This window comes from Tiliqua scincoides, chromosome 2 (assembly GCF_035046505.1).
Source record: "Tiliqua scincoides isolate rTilSci1 chromosome 2, rTilSci1.hap2, whole genome shotgun sequence".
Taxonomy (NCBI): domain Eukaryota; kingdom Metazoa; phylum Chordata; class Lepidosauria; order Squamata; family Scincidae; genus Tiliqua; species Tiliqua scincoides.
The window spans coordinates 70,818,204-70,833,371 of NC_089822.1; the positions used below are offsets into that span (position 1 = coordinate 70,818,204).

At 42.9% G+C, this 15,168-nt stretch overlaps 1 protein-coding gene across 2 annotated transcripts in view; it reads right to left on the reverse strand.

Annotated features, from left to right (window-relative positions):
* Positions 1-15,168, reverse strand: part of MAMDC2 (MAM domain containing 2) — a 67,315-nt gene that overhangs the window by 7,034 nt on the left and 45,113 nt on the right. Inside the window, exons 8-11 of one of the 2 annotated variants that reach the window (XM_066616204.1) lie at positions 14,353-14,499; positions 12,856-13,121; positions 4,077-4,170; positions 2,727-2,879 (exon numbers count right to left, since the gene is read on the reverse strand). In XM_066616204.1, coding sequence (XP_066472301.1) covers positions 2,727-2,879; positions 4,077-4,170; positions 12,856-13,121; positions 14,353-14,499 — 660 coding nt within the window. The remainder of the gene's footprint in view (positions 1-2,726; positions 2,880-4,076; positions 4,171-12,855; positions 13,122-14,352; positions 14,500-15,168) is intronic. The other variant, XM_066616205.1, reaches the window with a different exon arrangement.

The window sequence follows — 15,168 nt, forward strand, 5'->3', positions numbered from 1 at the left end:
CTCAGTGCATAGTTTTCATGTGCTGCAGCTCTGCCTGCCACGCTGAGCCTTCTGCCGCTGTCTGGAGGCTCGCACAACAGTCTCACTGCCAGGCAGCGGGCAACTTGCAATGCCCTGGCAAGCGCCTCACAATGCTCCATGGCATCAAAATGCATAGATAGGACCTGCTGTTTAGAGCCCGATCCTGAACAGTACGCACCAGCTCACTGCCAGCGCACGCTGTCACAAACATGCCATAAGGTATATTTGCAAGCCTTTACTGCAGGCCCAGTGCCGAAACTGGCCCAGTGAGAGCCCATGCTTGACCAGCTCCAGCACTGGGCCCACGTTTCACTGCCTGGTGCTCATCCAGACTGCCAGGTGGTGGAGAGGTGAGTGGGGGCATCGGGGGGGGGGAGGTGGGGGGCATTCTGGGGCAGGGAGAGGCGTGGCAGGGGAGGGAGTAGGGCAGGAGGGGGCGGGACCGGTAGAGCTCAGCTCCGCCTGAGCCCCATGTGGGGTCACGTGGCCCTACACAGGACTCTCCGATTCTGCACCGGCTCCAGAGCCACCGCAGAATTGAGTAGCCCCATTGCAGGCCTACCTCCCTTACTCAGGGGAAGGGGACAAAAGTCCCCTTCTCCCAAGGACACGGCAGCAGCTGCCTGGGGTGCGTTGCATGGTGTGGTAGCCATTTTGGTGCCACAGAAGCCCCGAACTCCAGGCAACTCAGGATTGGGCTGCCCATCTGTCTTCAGTCTGCTCCAGTCAATTTCATTGGATGATTCTGGGTTCCAGTGTTATGACAGAGGGAGAAAATCTGGTAATAAATAATCTGCAAGTCCACATTTTCAGGCCAGTGTTGTACGATTCCACTGTTTCTTGCTTCTCGTGTGTCATAGATAACCTATTTCCCCACCCCACCCCTGCAATCAATTCTGAAGTAACAGAGTTGATAGCATTTAGGGGAGATTAAAAGAGTGCCAAGAATGGCAGGGTCAACTGTTGAATGTAATAAATATATCTGACAATGTACAGAGCAGTACTTATTACATCCGTATGAAGTGGCTCATTGTGATAGAGATTCTTTTGACTACTAGAAGAATGTTGGGCGAGAGAAGTGGTTTTTACAAACTATGGAGGAAAAATAGTGTGTGTGGTTTTTTTGTGGCTGTCTTAAAGCAAGTGTAGCTTTCCCAAGAATGAATTAAATACCAAACATAGCAAAGATGTCTGATTTCAAGTGCATCCATGGTCTTTAACAGTTGTTTTACATTTCCACACACTGGCTGAGTATGTTATTTTTACGCTACAATTTAGGTTGTTGTATATCTTTCTGAGTACTATGTCTCTCTTTAGACTTTGAGCTTTTTTAGAAAGTGTGGTCAACATATGTTGTTAATAAATAAAAATTGTTTCAGTGTTAAAGACGTGTTAATTATTTTCACTTCTATAAGTGATACACAGTTCCTCATTTCCCTAACCCTAAATATAACCTCCAGCTGTTAAAAGCTCAAGCAGCCAAGTTCCTTCTCCCACCGATCTACATACCTGTTCTACTACTGCTGTTTTTTTCCAACAGTCTTTCAATATTGTGCAGCCCCTATGGGCCACTGAGCGTGCTCAATTTTTTCAATGCATTTCACATGCAGTGTGCTACTCACTAAAAAGTCCTTTTCCTACTTTGTGCCATGGTGTTTCTGGACAAGAAATGATGGAGTTTACCAGTGCATTATGAAATTGAGGACTCACCCTCTCTGTCTTTCCCTCCTTACACAGCTACTACAGCTTTCCTTTCTCGTTTGGTTTTTTATATTTGAGATTTCCTATTTCTACACAGTTCTGGAGTTTCATAAGGACTCCATCTTCTTTGTGTGTGGTTCTGTTTTGGCTACAGTCCTCTTGGCATGGAGGCGACAACTTTAGAAACAGAGGAACACAGGAATAGGTATGTTCCTCTGCCAACATAGCTTCCCCTCAGCTACCATGGCAAAAATCTAAGATCCCATCATTAGACATGTTTCATGATGTTTAGCTCAATTCTTCATCTGCCGAATTTAACACCAGCTATCACAAAGACATCTGGTTCAAACATGTTCCTATTTTTGAGAAGAATGTGGTTAATTCCTCAACCATTGCTGCAGTTTCATAGAACCTGCAGAATTCTCATGCTTAATAGTCTGTGCCATGCTTCTTTCTGTACCCAATATTTGTTGACCCGTTGTGTTTGCCTGTGTGTTTGAATATGAGAAGCTTTAAGCCACTCAATCTCTATTGCAGTTAGGAAAAATGGGATGTCCATTGCAGTGTGTTAAGATTACTCTCTTCCTTCTACAGCATTTTTCCTGAAATAAACAACTTTTTCCAACCCTGCCCAGGATATGGCTTACTGGAGGCGACTGAAAGGGAAATGGAACTATGATGATAGTGCACTGCACACTTCAACTGCAATACACAAGACAATCCACTGTGGAAAAGTAAGCTAAGACCATGCTTTCTTTGTTTGCTAATAAGAAAAACGCAAAGTCTGTAAGTAGCCCTGGAAGGCTCTCTTACAGCAGAAGCGACAGTGGTCTGATATGGCATATGGTCTACCTAGAATAGAAAGGGTGCCTTAGAAATAATGTCCTGCCTTGGGCTGAATTTTCTGGACCATTTCATCATTCCTTGATAAATGAGTTTCTGAGCTTCCAAATTCTAGTCATCAATGTCTAGGCTGAAAGTGCACAATTTAAATTGTAACTCACCTACCCCAGTAGTGTGGTCTCCTTTGGGTCCAGTGTAAGAAGTAGGAGTCTGGCCTCTTCTCCTATGCCAGCTGCCCCGGTTTTTCTTTAGCTGAGTAAATGAACACTCATTTTGTTCAAAAGTACATTCTCCGGAAAAAGCAGGCAGTATGTCTGCAGCAAAGATTTTACAAAGACACAATTCACTGACACTGTTTGATATAACACAGTGGTTCTCAAACTCGCTGGGACAGTTTGAGAGCCAGTAAGTCTTTGCAGGGGCAGGGAGAGGAGGCACCGGGGGCGGGGGAAAGGCAGCACTTACCCAAGCCTCCTGCAGCCTCCCTGGGGTGCAGGGAGCCTGGCGCGACTTCTGGCAGGGCTCCCCGTAGCAGGGAAAGTGGATGCAGAGCTATCGCGCTCCACTTCCGCTTTAGCGGGGGCAGGGCGTGATCGCTCCACATCCACTTTCCCTGCTGCGGGGAGCCCGGCCAGAAGTCGCACCGGGCTCCCCGTACCCCAGGTTGGCTGCAGGAGGCTTGGGTAAATGCACCCAAGCCCCTGCAGCCCCCTGAGCGGCGCGATCCTGGGGATTGCACCGCTGCCTTCCCCCCGCCTCTAGGCTGCCCCCGCCCCTTAAGGGGCAGAGACCAGGGCCCTCAGGCTGGGGTGTCACGACGCCCCAGTTTGAATAGCAATAATATAACGGTTTATACAAAGAGCTTGTGTTCTTATTAAAAGACCAGGTGCTGGAAAGGGGGGGATAGGCCAGCCCAGGGTCCACAGCAACTAATGACCTAATTTGGTTGCACTGATCAATGGATGCTGGCTACTTTCTTTCTGTATGACCTGGGGTCTCCAGGAAGATCTCATGTGATTTATTTATGACAAGTTTTCTATGATATGCATCATCAGAATGGCCCAGTCCAATATACTTTGTGTGCAAGGTAAAAGGGTATTGCGTACCCCAGTATGCTTTTGTTATAGGTAGAGGGAGGCTTCTCCCCAATCCATATCAGGAATGAGTCTGGCAAGGCCAGGACTTCATGCAAATGCTCTTTGTGTATCAGAACCAATGCACGTGTGTCTGTCCACATGCCATAGTGAACTAACATACATACAAAGCCTCTGCACACACCTCCACATGCCACTTCACGAAGAGAAGGCAGGATCACACCCCGGTTGACTTAAATTTGTTTGTTTACAGCTAACTATGGGATCAGAGTCATAGTTGTCATATTAAACCCTGAAAGAATTGAATCTTTTCTGAAAGAAAAATACCGAACTTATAAAGAAATTCTATGAAACAGGAGATGATAGTTTCAAAATACTGTTGAGAGACTTCAACACTTAATATGCACATCATCTTACCAAAAGCACGACAACTTCCTACACTCACGGATACATCATCCAGAGCCACTAGTCCACAATCCCAAAAGCTTTTACACCAGCTCACAAACACCACCTGAAATTTACAGAACACATCTCAGTTTTAAAGGTCTTCATTTCAAAAGAATTTGTAGTTCCCCTTTATTCTAGTTAGAGAGTGTTGTTGCATTTCTATTTTCTCTAATGGGGAGATACTGAAGTAAAAAGCATTCAGTAATGTAAAATATGGCAGTTTTAAAAGGTGTAGTTCACTATATTTCGAATGCACTCACCTCTCAGTGCAAGCCTATGTTAAATACGAGCACTTCCATTTGTCTGAATTTCTGATTAAAAGAAATTTGGTAAATCATAATGCATATGGATGGAAGAGTGAATCAGGTAATCTGAATAGAAATAATCTGGACATTATACACAACAGAAACACTTGTATGGGTCAACAAATTAAGAGTTGCCTTAATAACATTGCCCTTTACTTTTAAAACAGTGACTAAAACCAATTCTTACTCACCAGTTGTGAGCACATTTAGAAAGAGAAATTCATGTCTTTATTTAGGCTACAAACCCTGCTCACACCAAGGGACTAACAGCCCAATCCTAAAGGCAGCAGAGCCACCAGGTGCAGCGGTGTCACAGTGGCTACCACTGTATCCAGCGGCACCACCGAGGCCGCCAGAGGTCTCCCTGGGGGAAGGCCCAAGCCCCGCAATGGAGCTGCTCAAGTCTGCAGCAGCTATTTTGCTGGCACAGAACTGAGAGACCCTAGATCTAGATACGGCTCTAGATAAGGCAGGGCAGAGCTCTGCTGGTCCTGCCCCACTCCCTCCCCTGCCCTCTCTCACCTTCTCCCCTCCTCCCACCCAAGAATGCCTACCGCTCACCCTGACGTACCTCACCACTGCCTGGAGCTTGTCCTCTGCTCCGAGCAGTGCGCGGCCAGCTTGCAGCTGGCACTGGATTCAGTGCGGTCTAGTGCTGAGCTGGCACCAGCACTGACTTACTGCTGAGTGTCGTGGGCATGCCTTACTGCACATTTGCAACACCCATTGCAAATATAAGACTGGCGCATAGCGCTCAGGATTGGGCTCTAAGTATCATTGAATCCAATGGGGCTTACTTCCAAGTAAACATGTCTAAGATTGCACTATTGTCACTATTACAAGGCATAACCTTGCAGCAGAGATGGTGAATCAAACAGGATTGACCTCTAGTAAAATTGTTGCTAATGGGCAAGCCCACTATGAACAAACAGAGAGAGAGAGAGAGAGAGAGAGAGAGAGAGAGAGAGAGAGAGAGAGAGAGAGAGAGAGAGGATTCTATTAAATGGGAGGGATTATAAAACTAGAAATATGGAGACTAATGCACACTGATCATAAAATTTTGAAGAATACAAAGAATATGTCCATGATATTTACAACATCCATTCAAAGAAAAGGCTGTTAGGTGTTCATGTATAAATTCTGGTATTATATAATTTGATAAACACAAAATGGCTGCCATATGGAGGTCATATTCAGTTGTTCTTGGCTGCAGCTTTCTTCATGCAGCCAGCCACGAGCGTGCTGCAGCACTCCACTTGGAGAAGGTCATATGGACACAAGACACCACTGGAAACTATTTGGCCTTCAAAGGGCAGCACTAGAACAACTCCAACAAAAAAAAACCTTCAGTTCTTAGCTGCTGTTGCTTCCAAGATTGGCTAATATGTTTGACAACAGTTTTTTTCCTGCTGAGTTGTTGTTAAGAGGTAGTGTAGACAAGTGAATAAAGCAAATTGCACATCTGACAAAAGATAGGTTCTTGCCATTTATATATATATAAAAGAAAGCTGTTTCTTTTCCTTTTTCAAGAAGAATTAATAGCAGTGTCTGAATAATGGCCAAAGTCTGCTAGGTCTCTTGTAACTCACTGTGACTCTGGTGTGGGTGGTAAACTTTCCACTGCTCCTTGGCTGCTTTATGCTCCTAGCAAGAAGCTGTTTTGCAATAGGCAGCAAATGCAATTATAAACACATTGGTTTCTGGACAGTGTCAAACGTCTTTGCCGTTACACTTTTGGTCCACATATAACGGATGGAACTGAAATCCTTTTACACTGTATAAAAACCCCAAATCCGGGTGAGGGCAATTCAAGTGTGTTACTCCACATGCTCCTGTTTGCAGTTTCAACTGGTTAAGATAACTTGCAGATGACCTGTCAACATGAATTATACCAGTTGGCCCTCCTGGCAGTTGCTTATTTTTCACTATTTAACTCTGGCATTGTTTCCTGGAAACAGCATAGGAACTTTGACTAGTTGAGACTAAACGTTAACATGACAATTGGAAAAAAGGGACTTCTTTTAATAATTCTTCCAGTGAACAATCACTGGATTTTCTCACTTAATATAATATGGCAGTTGAATAATATATCATATTGTATCAGACCAAATGACATAAGCTAACTTGCTTTCTCTGATATCTTCAACACTAAGCCAGAAACTATTATGTAATACAACTTGTCAGTCATGGCTAAAGCAAAATGGTACTTTTTACTTTACTTTATACCACTTGCTTCCCTAGAACTAACATCCTGGGCAGTGGCATAGCTAATGTAGCCCAATGCTGAGCTCAAAATGATGCTCCGGAAGTGATGTCACACTCGGGCTTTTAGAAAGACTGAAAAGGGGAGGGAAATTCGCCTCCTCCTCACCCTAGCAGCTTGCCACCCATTTGCTCTGCCGCCTTCCCCCAGCCATTGGCGTAGCTAAGGCATCTGCTACCTGGAATCAGAAAAGATTTTGTAGCCCCCTCCACAAAACAAAAATAAAATAATTAATTGATTAATTGATTGATTGATTGATTAATTAATTAATCAATCAATCAATTAATTAATTAAAAGTGTGCCTTGTATTGGTTAGCGACACTGTGCTAGGTTGAAAAGGGACAGTTCTTTCCCCCTTGCTAAATATAAGAGGGACACCATCTGTAAAAGCACCTATTTACCCAGTTAGCAGGGATAACTGTATTATGATACATGGAAATGAGAGCTGACTCATTAACACTTTATTAGTGCCCTGCAGTATCACAATAACACCCAATTAGCTCTCAGAACAATCAGTCTAATTGATCAGTTTTGAGTTAAGAAAATCCAGTTTTTGTAACATAATGCAGTTGTTTTTATTTTCTGGTTATTTGGCTATAACTTTTGATAGAATAGAGATATTTTGACATGGTTTGTTTCATTGCACTCTGCATTAAATTCCACATTCAATTGTGGAATTCATCATGATGGTATTATTCAAAGATACCAAGGTTTTCACAATTTTGGCCACTAATGTCAAGCTCAGGTTGTTGCCCCCTTAAAGCTTGTTGCCTGGTGTTACTGCTACCCCCTGCACCTCCTTAGCTGCACCACTGATCCTGGGTGTTAGTGAAACACCTTTAAAAAAAATGTAGCACAACTATCTGGAAACTTGTGACTCTGCTGCTTTGCTCAGTCTTGTTTTGTTTTTAATTTGTGCACTGGATACAGAATCTGTTATTGTTTCCAACTGTTTATCTTCTCCACTGTCATGTTTACTGGTGCAACCAGACGCCAGTAACCGGACATTCATTTTAAACGCAAACATCAACACAAATGTGGAATTTAAAAAAACAAAACACCTCATTTCATAGAAGGGTTTCTACTTCCACCATCATATTATTTTTCTTTCACAGAGGTTATATTACATTATAAGGAAATATGGTTTAAAATTTGTAAATGTGTTGAGTATGTACTTTTGCAGCTTCCGATGGTTGGAGGATGAGTCAAGATGTTGTAAGAGGATCTGCTCTAAATCTCTTTGCCAAAGAAAGCTTTGGATATTTCCAAGAATGAGGATAAGCTTTTGAAGACAAGTTTTGTAGAGGTATATATAGAGAACTATATGAGATTTCTAGATGAGTAAGACAACTGATTGAAGAAAAAAGCAACTCAGATTGTCTGGATCCTGATGAGCACACATCACTGGAATAATTCATTGTCTTTCCTCATAAGGAAGATTCTACAGTCTGGCAGAGCTCCATTTTAACAATCAAACAGCTAAATTCTCATCATAGTGCTAGGTTATGTTGCCTGCTCTTCTCTTAGGGCATGCCTGCAACACCAACTGTTTTGCCAAACACACAATGGAAACAGCTCGTTCAGTATGAACCCAGTCCAAGGACGTATATCTGATTACAGCTCCACTTTTGGCATTTGTTTCAATAAAGTAAGAATCCCATTCAAGTGGAACTAACTTTACGGCAGTGTTTCACTGCAACAGAAATATTCAGCTTGCCGCTTGAAAAGGAGACCATAGCACTTCCCTGTTATTCTTGCCTGATCATCGTGTGATTATATCCTGTAGGTGTGCAAACAAAAGCACAAGGACAGATACAGAACAAGTAGTCAACTGCAGGTGGGACAAAAAGAACCAAATGAGAAAATGCAACAGTGGCATTTGGAGTGAGATTCCTAAGACAGAAGGAACAGTCATTCTCCAATGCCTATGTGGTTCTTCCATCTAACTGCTACTAGAGCAGTCTGGGACTGCAGCTTCTATACCACCAGTAGTGTGGGACTACCAGTGTATTCATGTGAAAGTATTCAATACACTTACATTAAAGACTTTCAGGGAAAGAGATTCTACTACTTACAACCCACAAAGAGCTTCCAAGGTATATTTAAGGGCCAGTGTCACATTTTCATTTGCTTTCTCAGCTCTTCCTCTTAAATGCAAGCACCAAGGGCTAAAGGACAGTTAGGGAAGTGTGTTGTTCCATTTAAACTGTGTTTCAGCACAATCTTCTGAAAAATTTATTTCTGAGTTCTTGATATACACATTTCCACAAAGAATAAGACTAATGACAAAAGCTATCAAAGTTACTATTAATTCTATTAATATAATTAATGTATTATTAATTCACGTACTGTTCTGAAACAGTGCCACCATCTTCCACACCCTGCAACATATTTCCCATTTCTTTCTTGAATAGTGTAAGGGGTAGAGTATTGAGAACTCTTTAAATCTATAATACCACAGAAGCCTATTAATTTTCACCTTACAACGATATAACTAGTCTTATCTTTCCACTTAATACGGGGGGGGGGGGGATGCATCATTAGCCAAAGCAACCTGAGTGAGCAAAGAGAGAAGCAATAGTCATGGTTTTCAGACCAATGTTTCTTTCTAGACCAACAGTCCTCAGGCGTTCCAAAAGTAGAAATGCTTTGCAACAATGCACAGTGCACTGATTTCAATCAGTAAGGTTATGCCTGCAATATGTATCTGGAGGGAGGGTGGAAGAAGCGGCAATGTATGCAGAGGCTGGTTGAAAACAAGTCACAACCTGATTGCTTCAGGAACTTCCAGATTTTTGCTATCAGGAGAGCAGGGACAAAACAGGTACGTGGCATAAAGAGGGTATGGATGGCATAAGCCTCCCAGCATGACTGCTGGGTAACTCAGGGATGTGAGAGTATTACCTCTTCGAGTCCCAGGAGGTCAAAACAAATGACACATATCTAAGCACAGTATGGATCAATTATTAACCAGGCATTCTTTTGGGTAGGATAGATTATGAATAAGCTAGAACCCACCCCAGGCCTCCTTGGGGACCACCCCATTGGGAAGTGGTTTTCATCCTTTTTTTAGTTCACAGCACATTGACAAGGCACTAAAATTGTCAAGGCACACCATCAGTTTTTTGACAATCGACAAGGCACACTGCACTGCTGGTGGGGGGCTCACATCCCCCAATGTCTCTACTAATAAATGGCGCTCCCCCAAATTCTTGCAGCACACCTTTGGATCATTTGCTGCACACTGGTTGAAAAGCACTGCCATAGGGGTAGCTGTAAAGAAGAATAAGCCCAACACCCTCTCGTTTCTTCCCTCACCCACACCAAGCACAACTCTGTATCTGGCAAATACAGCCTATGGGACCTAGTCATATCTCTGAAAACGGGAAAGTTAATGAGCAGTATGCTTAAAAGTGCTCCTATAGTCACAAATATCAAATATACTAACTTCTGCAAATGGTCTTTGACCTAAGAATTAAAGAAAAAAAATGTTGAAATGAAGAATGAAAGGATGAAAAAAGAGAGCAAGTCAAAGCTAGTGACTATTCTTACCACATCTATATTCAATCATTTACACAGTGCAGCAGCAGGGGCTGCATGAACAGAATGGTGATGTGTTTAGTAAGGCCCCAGTCAGCATATGCCTAGACTGCCAACATCTTAATTTTACAAGTCTCCTTCCTCTGAGATGAAACCCTGATTCTTTTTACAACAGAAATACCTCCTGTACTCACATAGAAGTTTTTCTTAGCGTTCCTTTTTTCTGTTGCAAACACACAAACAAAGAAAAAAAGAGACATTTGTGGGGGACATTTTTTATACAGATAATAAGGACTCCCTGGAAGCATTATTGAAAGCAGAGAAGAAAGCACTGATTAGAGAAAGGTTTACAGACTACAGTCTGGAAATGGTCCCTTTGGCATGAGTAGGGGAACAAACTGCTTTCAAGATAGGCGTCATACATTTATGAAGGATCTGCTGTTCCTAATCTGGTACTAAAATGTTGTAGCCTAATGAAATCTGGAGCATATTGAGATCTTTACTGCTTAATCAGATCTAGACCCTACTAATCTGATGTTGCAAAAAAGCAACAACAACTGATTGAAAAGGGTAGAGTCATTTCTCTAGCGAAAAATGTAGTCTAAAAATGCTATCAAGTTTCAGGGATTTGTGACCCAATTCTATTCAAGTGCAGGCTAAGGGGTTGAACAGTATGAAGGAGGGTGAAATGGGGAGGAGATGGGGTGGGCGGATCAGCCCCGGGAGGGGGGAAGGGAGACAGAGGCACACACCAAATGCCGACCTGCTTTTCAGGCCTGATCTGCCTGCATGGATCAACTCGGACTTGCTGCAGGTCATATTGCTGACTTGGGCCAGCAGGTCCAACTTGACCTGTTATGGCTGCTGGGGCTTATCCCAAGGAAACCTCCAGCAGCCAAAAATCCCCCCTAGGATGCAGCGCACCCCATGCTGGAACCACGTTGCACATTGGAACTACATTGCAACTTTGGGATTTAGATAGGGTTGGACTGTTAATGTTAAAGCTACCTTCTCATACTTGTTCTCTAAGAAGTGTGCATTGGAAGGTGTTTTTACACTTAGCAGTTAATGAGAAATGGAACCTGTCATTTCCTTTTGTTTTGAGTTAAGCTTAGATGTATTTTACTGCTATGCAGTTGCATCGGTTCACCACTTATCAGAATGAATCAAATCCACCCAACAGTGTGAGATGGTGTTTCCCAAGTATCTCATTCATGCCGGTTGCCCCAGCTACTAGTTTCCTGTACAAAAAACTCTAGCCAGTAATTGCTTTAGACAGCTAATTCAAACAGATCCTTTAAAAAAACAAAAAAAAACCACATAGCCTCAGAGACAGAGAGTTCTTTCATTGGCCTGTTCAAACCAAATATTTCCTTGGCCCGCTTTCTCACGTCAGAGAGCAAATGCATTCACAAAGCACATTAGATATTATTTAACATGTGTATTACATACTATTCCTTAAAACGATGAGGAACACAGAGTCAAATATGCTGTCAAAAATGTTTTGGCAGTTTCTTCCAACTGCAAAAGTCTGGAAGAGACTCTAAATGGAAGGAACACAGAAAGCACCAATTCTCTCACTCCATTTGGCATTCAGGGATGGCCAACTGACAATTTGGTTGTCAAAGTGTGTTTACTATTTCTATAGACAGCCAGAAAATCAGGACTGTATAAATCAACTGAAGAAGTGGGGGGGAAATGTGCTTAGTACAATTCACGAGGAGATTCTCCTGTTTGGGCTTCCTGAATAGGAGTTACAATGGCCACAGACAATTCCCATTCATTTTAACAGAGCTTGCACTGTTAAAACTTACAGTTATTAGTGAATTGATTCACCTTATCCCTATTTTAACAGATTTTAACAGTTCTTAATGGTTAAATTAACTTTTGTTTTGCATTAAAATTATATGTTCTCCCTGATCTTCATTATGCTACAGTACAAGTTTCACAGGCACAATTGTTTCTTACTAATGACATGGTTCAGAATGGTGGAATCCTGAACGCATATGATGTATACAGGTATACACATATGATGGACTGCATATACAATTATGGTTCCGCCAAACTCACCAGGCTAGCTTCATTCCATCCTTCCTTGCCGACTCAACTGGCACATACCCATACTTTATACATCTCACATATTAAGCAGCACATACCCATACATCACACATGCTTTTGGGCCCAGTTCTAACCAACTTTCCAGCACCAATGCAGCCACAATGCAGCCCAAACTGTGGTCATATGACTGGCCTAAATCATCTTTTCCATTTGTGAGTTCTTCCTTTATTTAGCTTAGCTATACGGTTAGCAACAGGCAATTTCAGATATAAGGGTATCAGTAATGGTTGGCAACCCTCTTTCAAGGGAGAAGTCAGCATACTGCATTAGATTGGATGGAACTCCAGTTTGTACCAATAACCCCCTTTGACTTGCTTAACCAGGAGCTTGCCTACTTTAGAATCTCCTGCAGCTCAAACCACTTCACATTCATTCATCTGTGGTCACATTCCCATGTGTGGGGAAATGTTCACTGGGAAATGGTTGGAAAAAACACACACCCTCTGGCTTTACAGCTGGACCCTCATGACTCATTTTGGGCTAACTGAAAATGATTGCCCCAATAGGAAGCACTGGTTGTTACCTTGCAAGGCATGGGTTTTTTGAAGGTGATTTCAGCTTGAGTCCAGACTCCTCTGGGAGTTTCCAAGACAGACCAGATTTTTTCTTGAACCACATGGTTCTCTTCAAAGATATAAACAGCCAAAGTGTCGCTCATTTTGAAAAAGCCATATACGGCATAATAAAAACGCAGACAATACTGCAAATTTCCTGGCAAAGTGGGGCTGTACAAACGGCCAATATACCCAGGCTGTGATGTAAACTTTGTGTTTGCCATCAAGTAGTAACCTGCAAAACAATGCAATTATAAAAATAGCATGAACGGTTTCTTGTGATCTACTCACTTTAATGTCTACTCTTCTAGACATTTCACCAGCTCTCGGAACAAGAGAAAAATTTCCACCGGCCAATCTGCAAACCATGCCCACTGCAGATTATACAACAGACCATGTTTCTCAAGATCTGTTTAAAAAGAAATCCTCCTAAATAAGCTCTGTCATTAGTAAATTTTTAATTGTACATAGCCAAGTTCCTGTTGTCACTGGAGATGAACACATTGCAATTTCATAATTAAAATTCTTATTTTTTGGCAATCTGGCTTCAGTTAAACTGGCAGGCAGACTCAGTTCCAGGGAAACCACACCCTGACTACAAGAGTGATGTTAGGGCACACAACACATTCTCTTTGCCAGATCTTCAGTGGATAACCCATAAACAAAAAGCCTGCCTTGAACACAGTATAAAATGATAAATTAAACAGAGATTTTTTTGTGCACAGAATTAAATATTATACAGGGGAGCCTTAAATGCATAGGCATATGGGTCTCATTGAATCTCCTTGATCAAAGCAATGTATCAATGACCATACTTAATGACAACCCAAATTAGGGCCTAATCCTATGGTTGCCCTGCGCTGCCAAAACTTGCATTCTTTAAATGCAGTGCTCTTTCCGGCAGCATGAAAGCTGGGTCGCTCTTGTGCATTGCTGAGTCACTGCTACAAACAGGCAGCACCATGGCGCATGTAGCAGCAGCTCCAGAGGCCGCCATTCATGCTGTAAGTTGCCAGTAGAGGTTTGTTGAGGGCAGAGGGGATGCGGTTGGATCCCAGCAGTAGCACCTTATGGCCAGGATCTTAGCCCCCTTTTCAGAACTCTCTCTACCCCTTTTCTCTCCTCAGATGTCCACCAGCAAAATGGCAGGCATAGGTCTGAGGAGACCCATAAGAAATCGGCCACCCTACCGGGGGTTTTACATACCTTCTGCAGGCTGTCCATTCGCCTCCACCTTCCCCGCCACCATAGAATGTAGCACAACCTCCATTGGCACAGCTGTGTGCTATAATGTGGCGGGGGAGAGAATTGGGCTACAAGGCAGTCTGGATCTGAAGCAGTTCAGCAAAAAAACAATAATAATATACAGCTGTCCATGGGTTCAAGTCCTGATGTGATTAACCTGATTCATCATCTCCATATCCTCCTTGTTATCCCAAGTTATTCCAGTCCTGCTTTTAACTCACCCATGCCAGTAGTATGGTCTCCTGGTCTGTATGCATTGGGCCTTACTTTCACCCTGCTCCAGCCAGGGCCATCCTTGTGATCCTGATAAAAATTGCATAGATCGTCCTCAAAACTACAACTTGCTTCTAAAGGATTGAAGGAAAGTTCTGAAAGGGAACAAAACAGAAAGAGGAAGAGAATTGAATGAATTCACATGGTCTATATGTATAAGCAAGCTTGGGTCTTTCTGAAGTAGTCCAGTTCTGCTGCCCCTCCAAGCTCAGCTGCCACCTACAACTCCTTACTGGATGATGGGAAGGAGGGCACCTCTTGCCCACTCTTGGCTTCTATCCTAAACAGCCAACTACGAGCAAAGAGTGGTCATCTTTTTTTCCCCCTCCTTCTTGCAGCAGTCCAATCCCTTTCCCATTCATTTTCTCTAGGATCAGAAAGCTGAATGATGTGGCATGGTGGTGGCAGGCTGGGGGGGGGGGTTGTTGGTTTGCTGTTGCCCCCAACTCACATTCAATTGGTGTGATGGGTAGGCTGACCATATGAATAAGCATTAAAAGAACAAAGATGCCCAAACCAATGTGGCGTTTTAATTTTATTTTCCCTTTACTAGCAGTTACACATAGTACATAGGAGAGACATATCAAAAGAAATACAGAAAGGCTAGCAAAAAATAGGGGAAAAAAACCCCAGGGCATTCATCACAGCCAACAATACAATGAACCTTTAGGGGAAAAGAGAAGTCTATGCACACCTCCTATAAACAGGCCTTTCGCTCTGTTCAGCTGAAGTCCTTTGTGCTTCAGAGCATAAATAATCTGTAA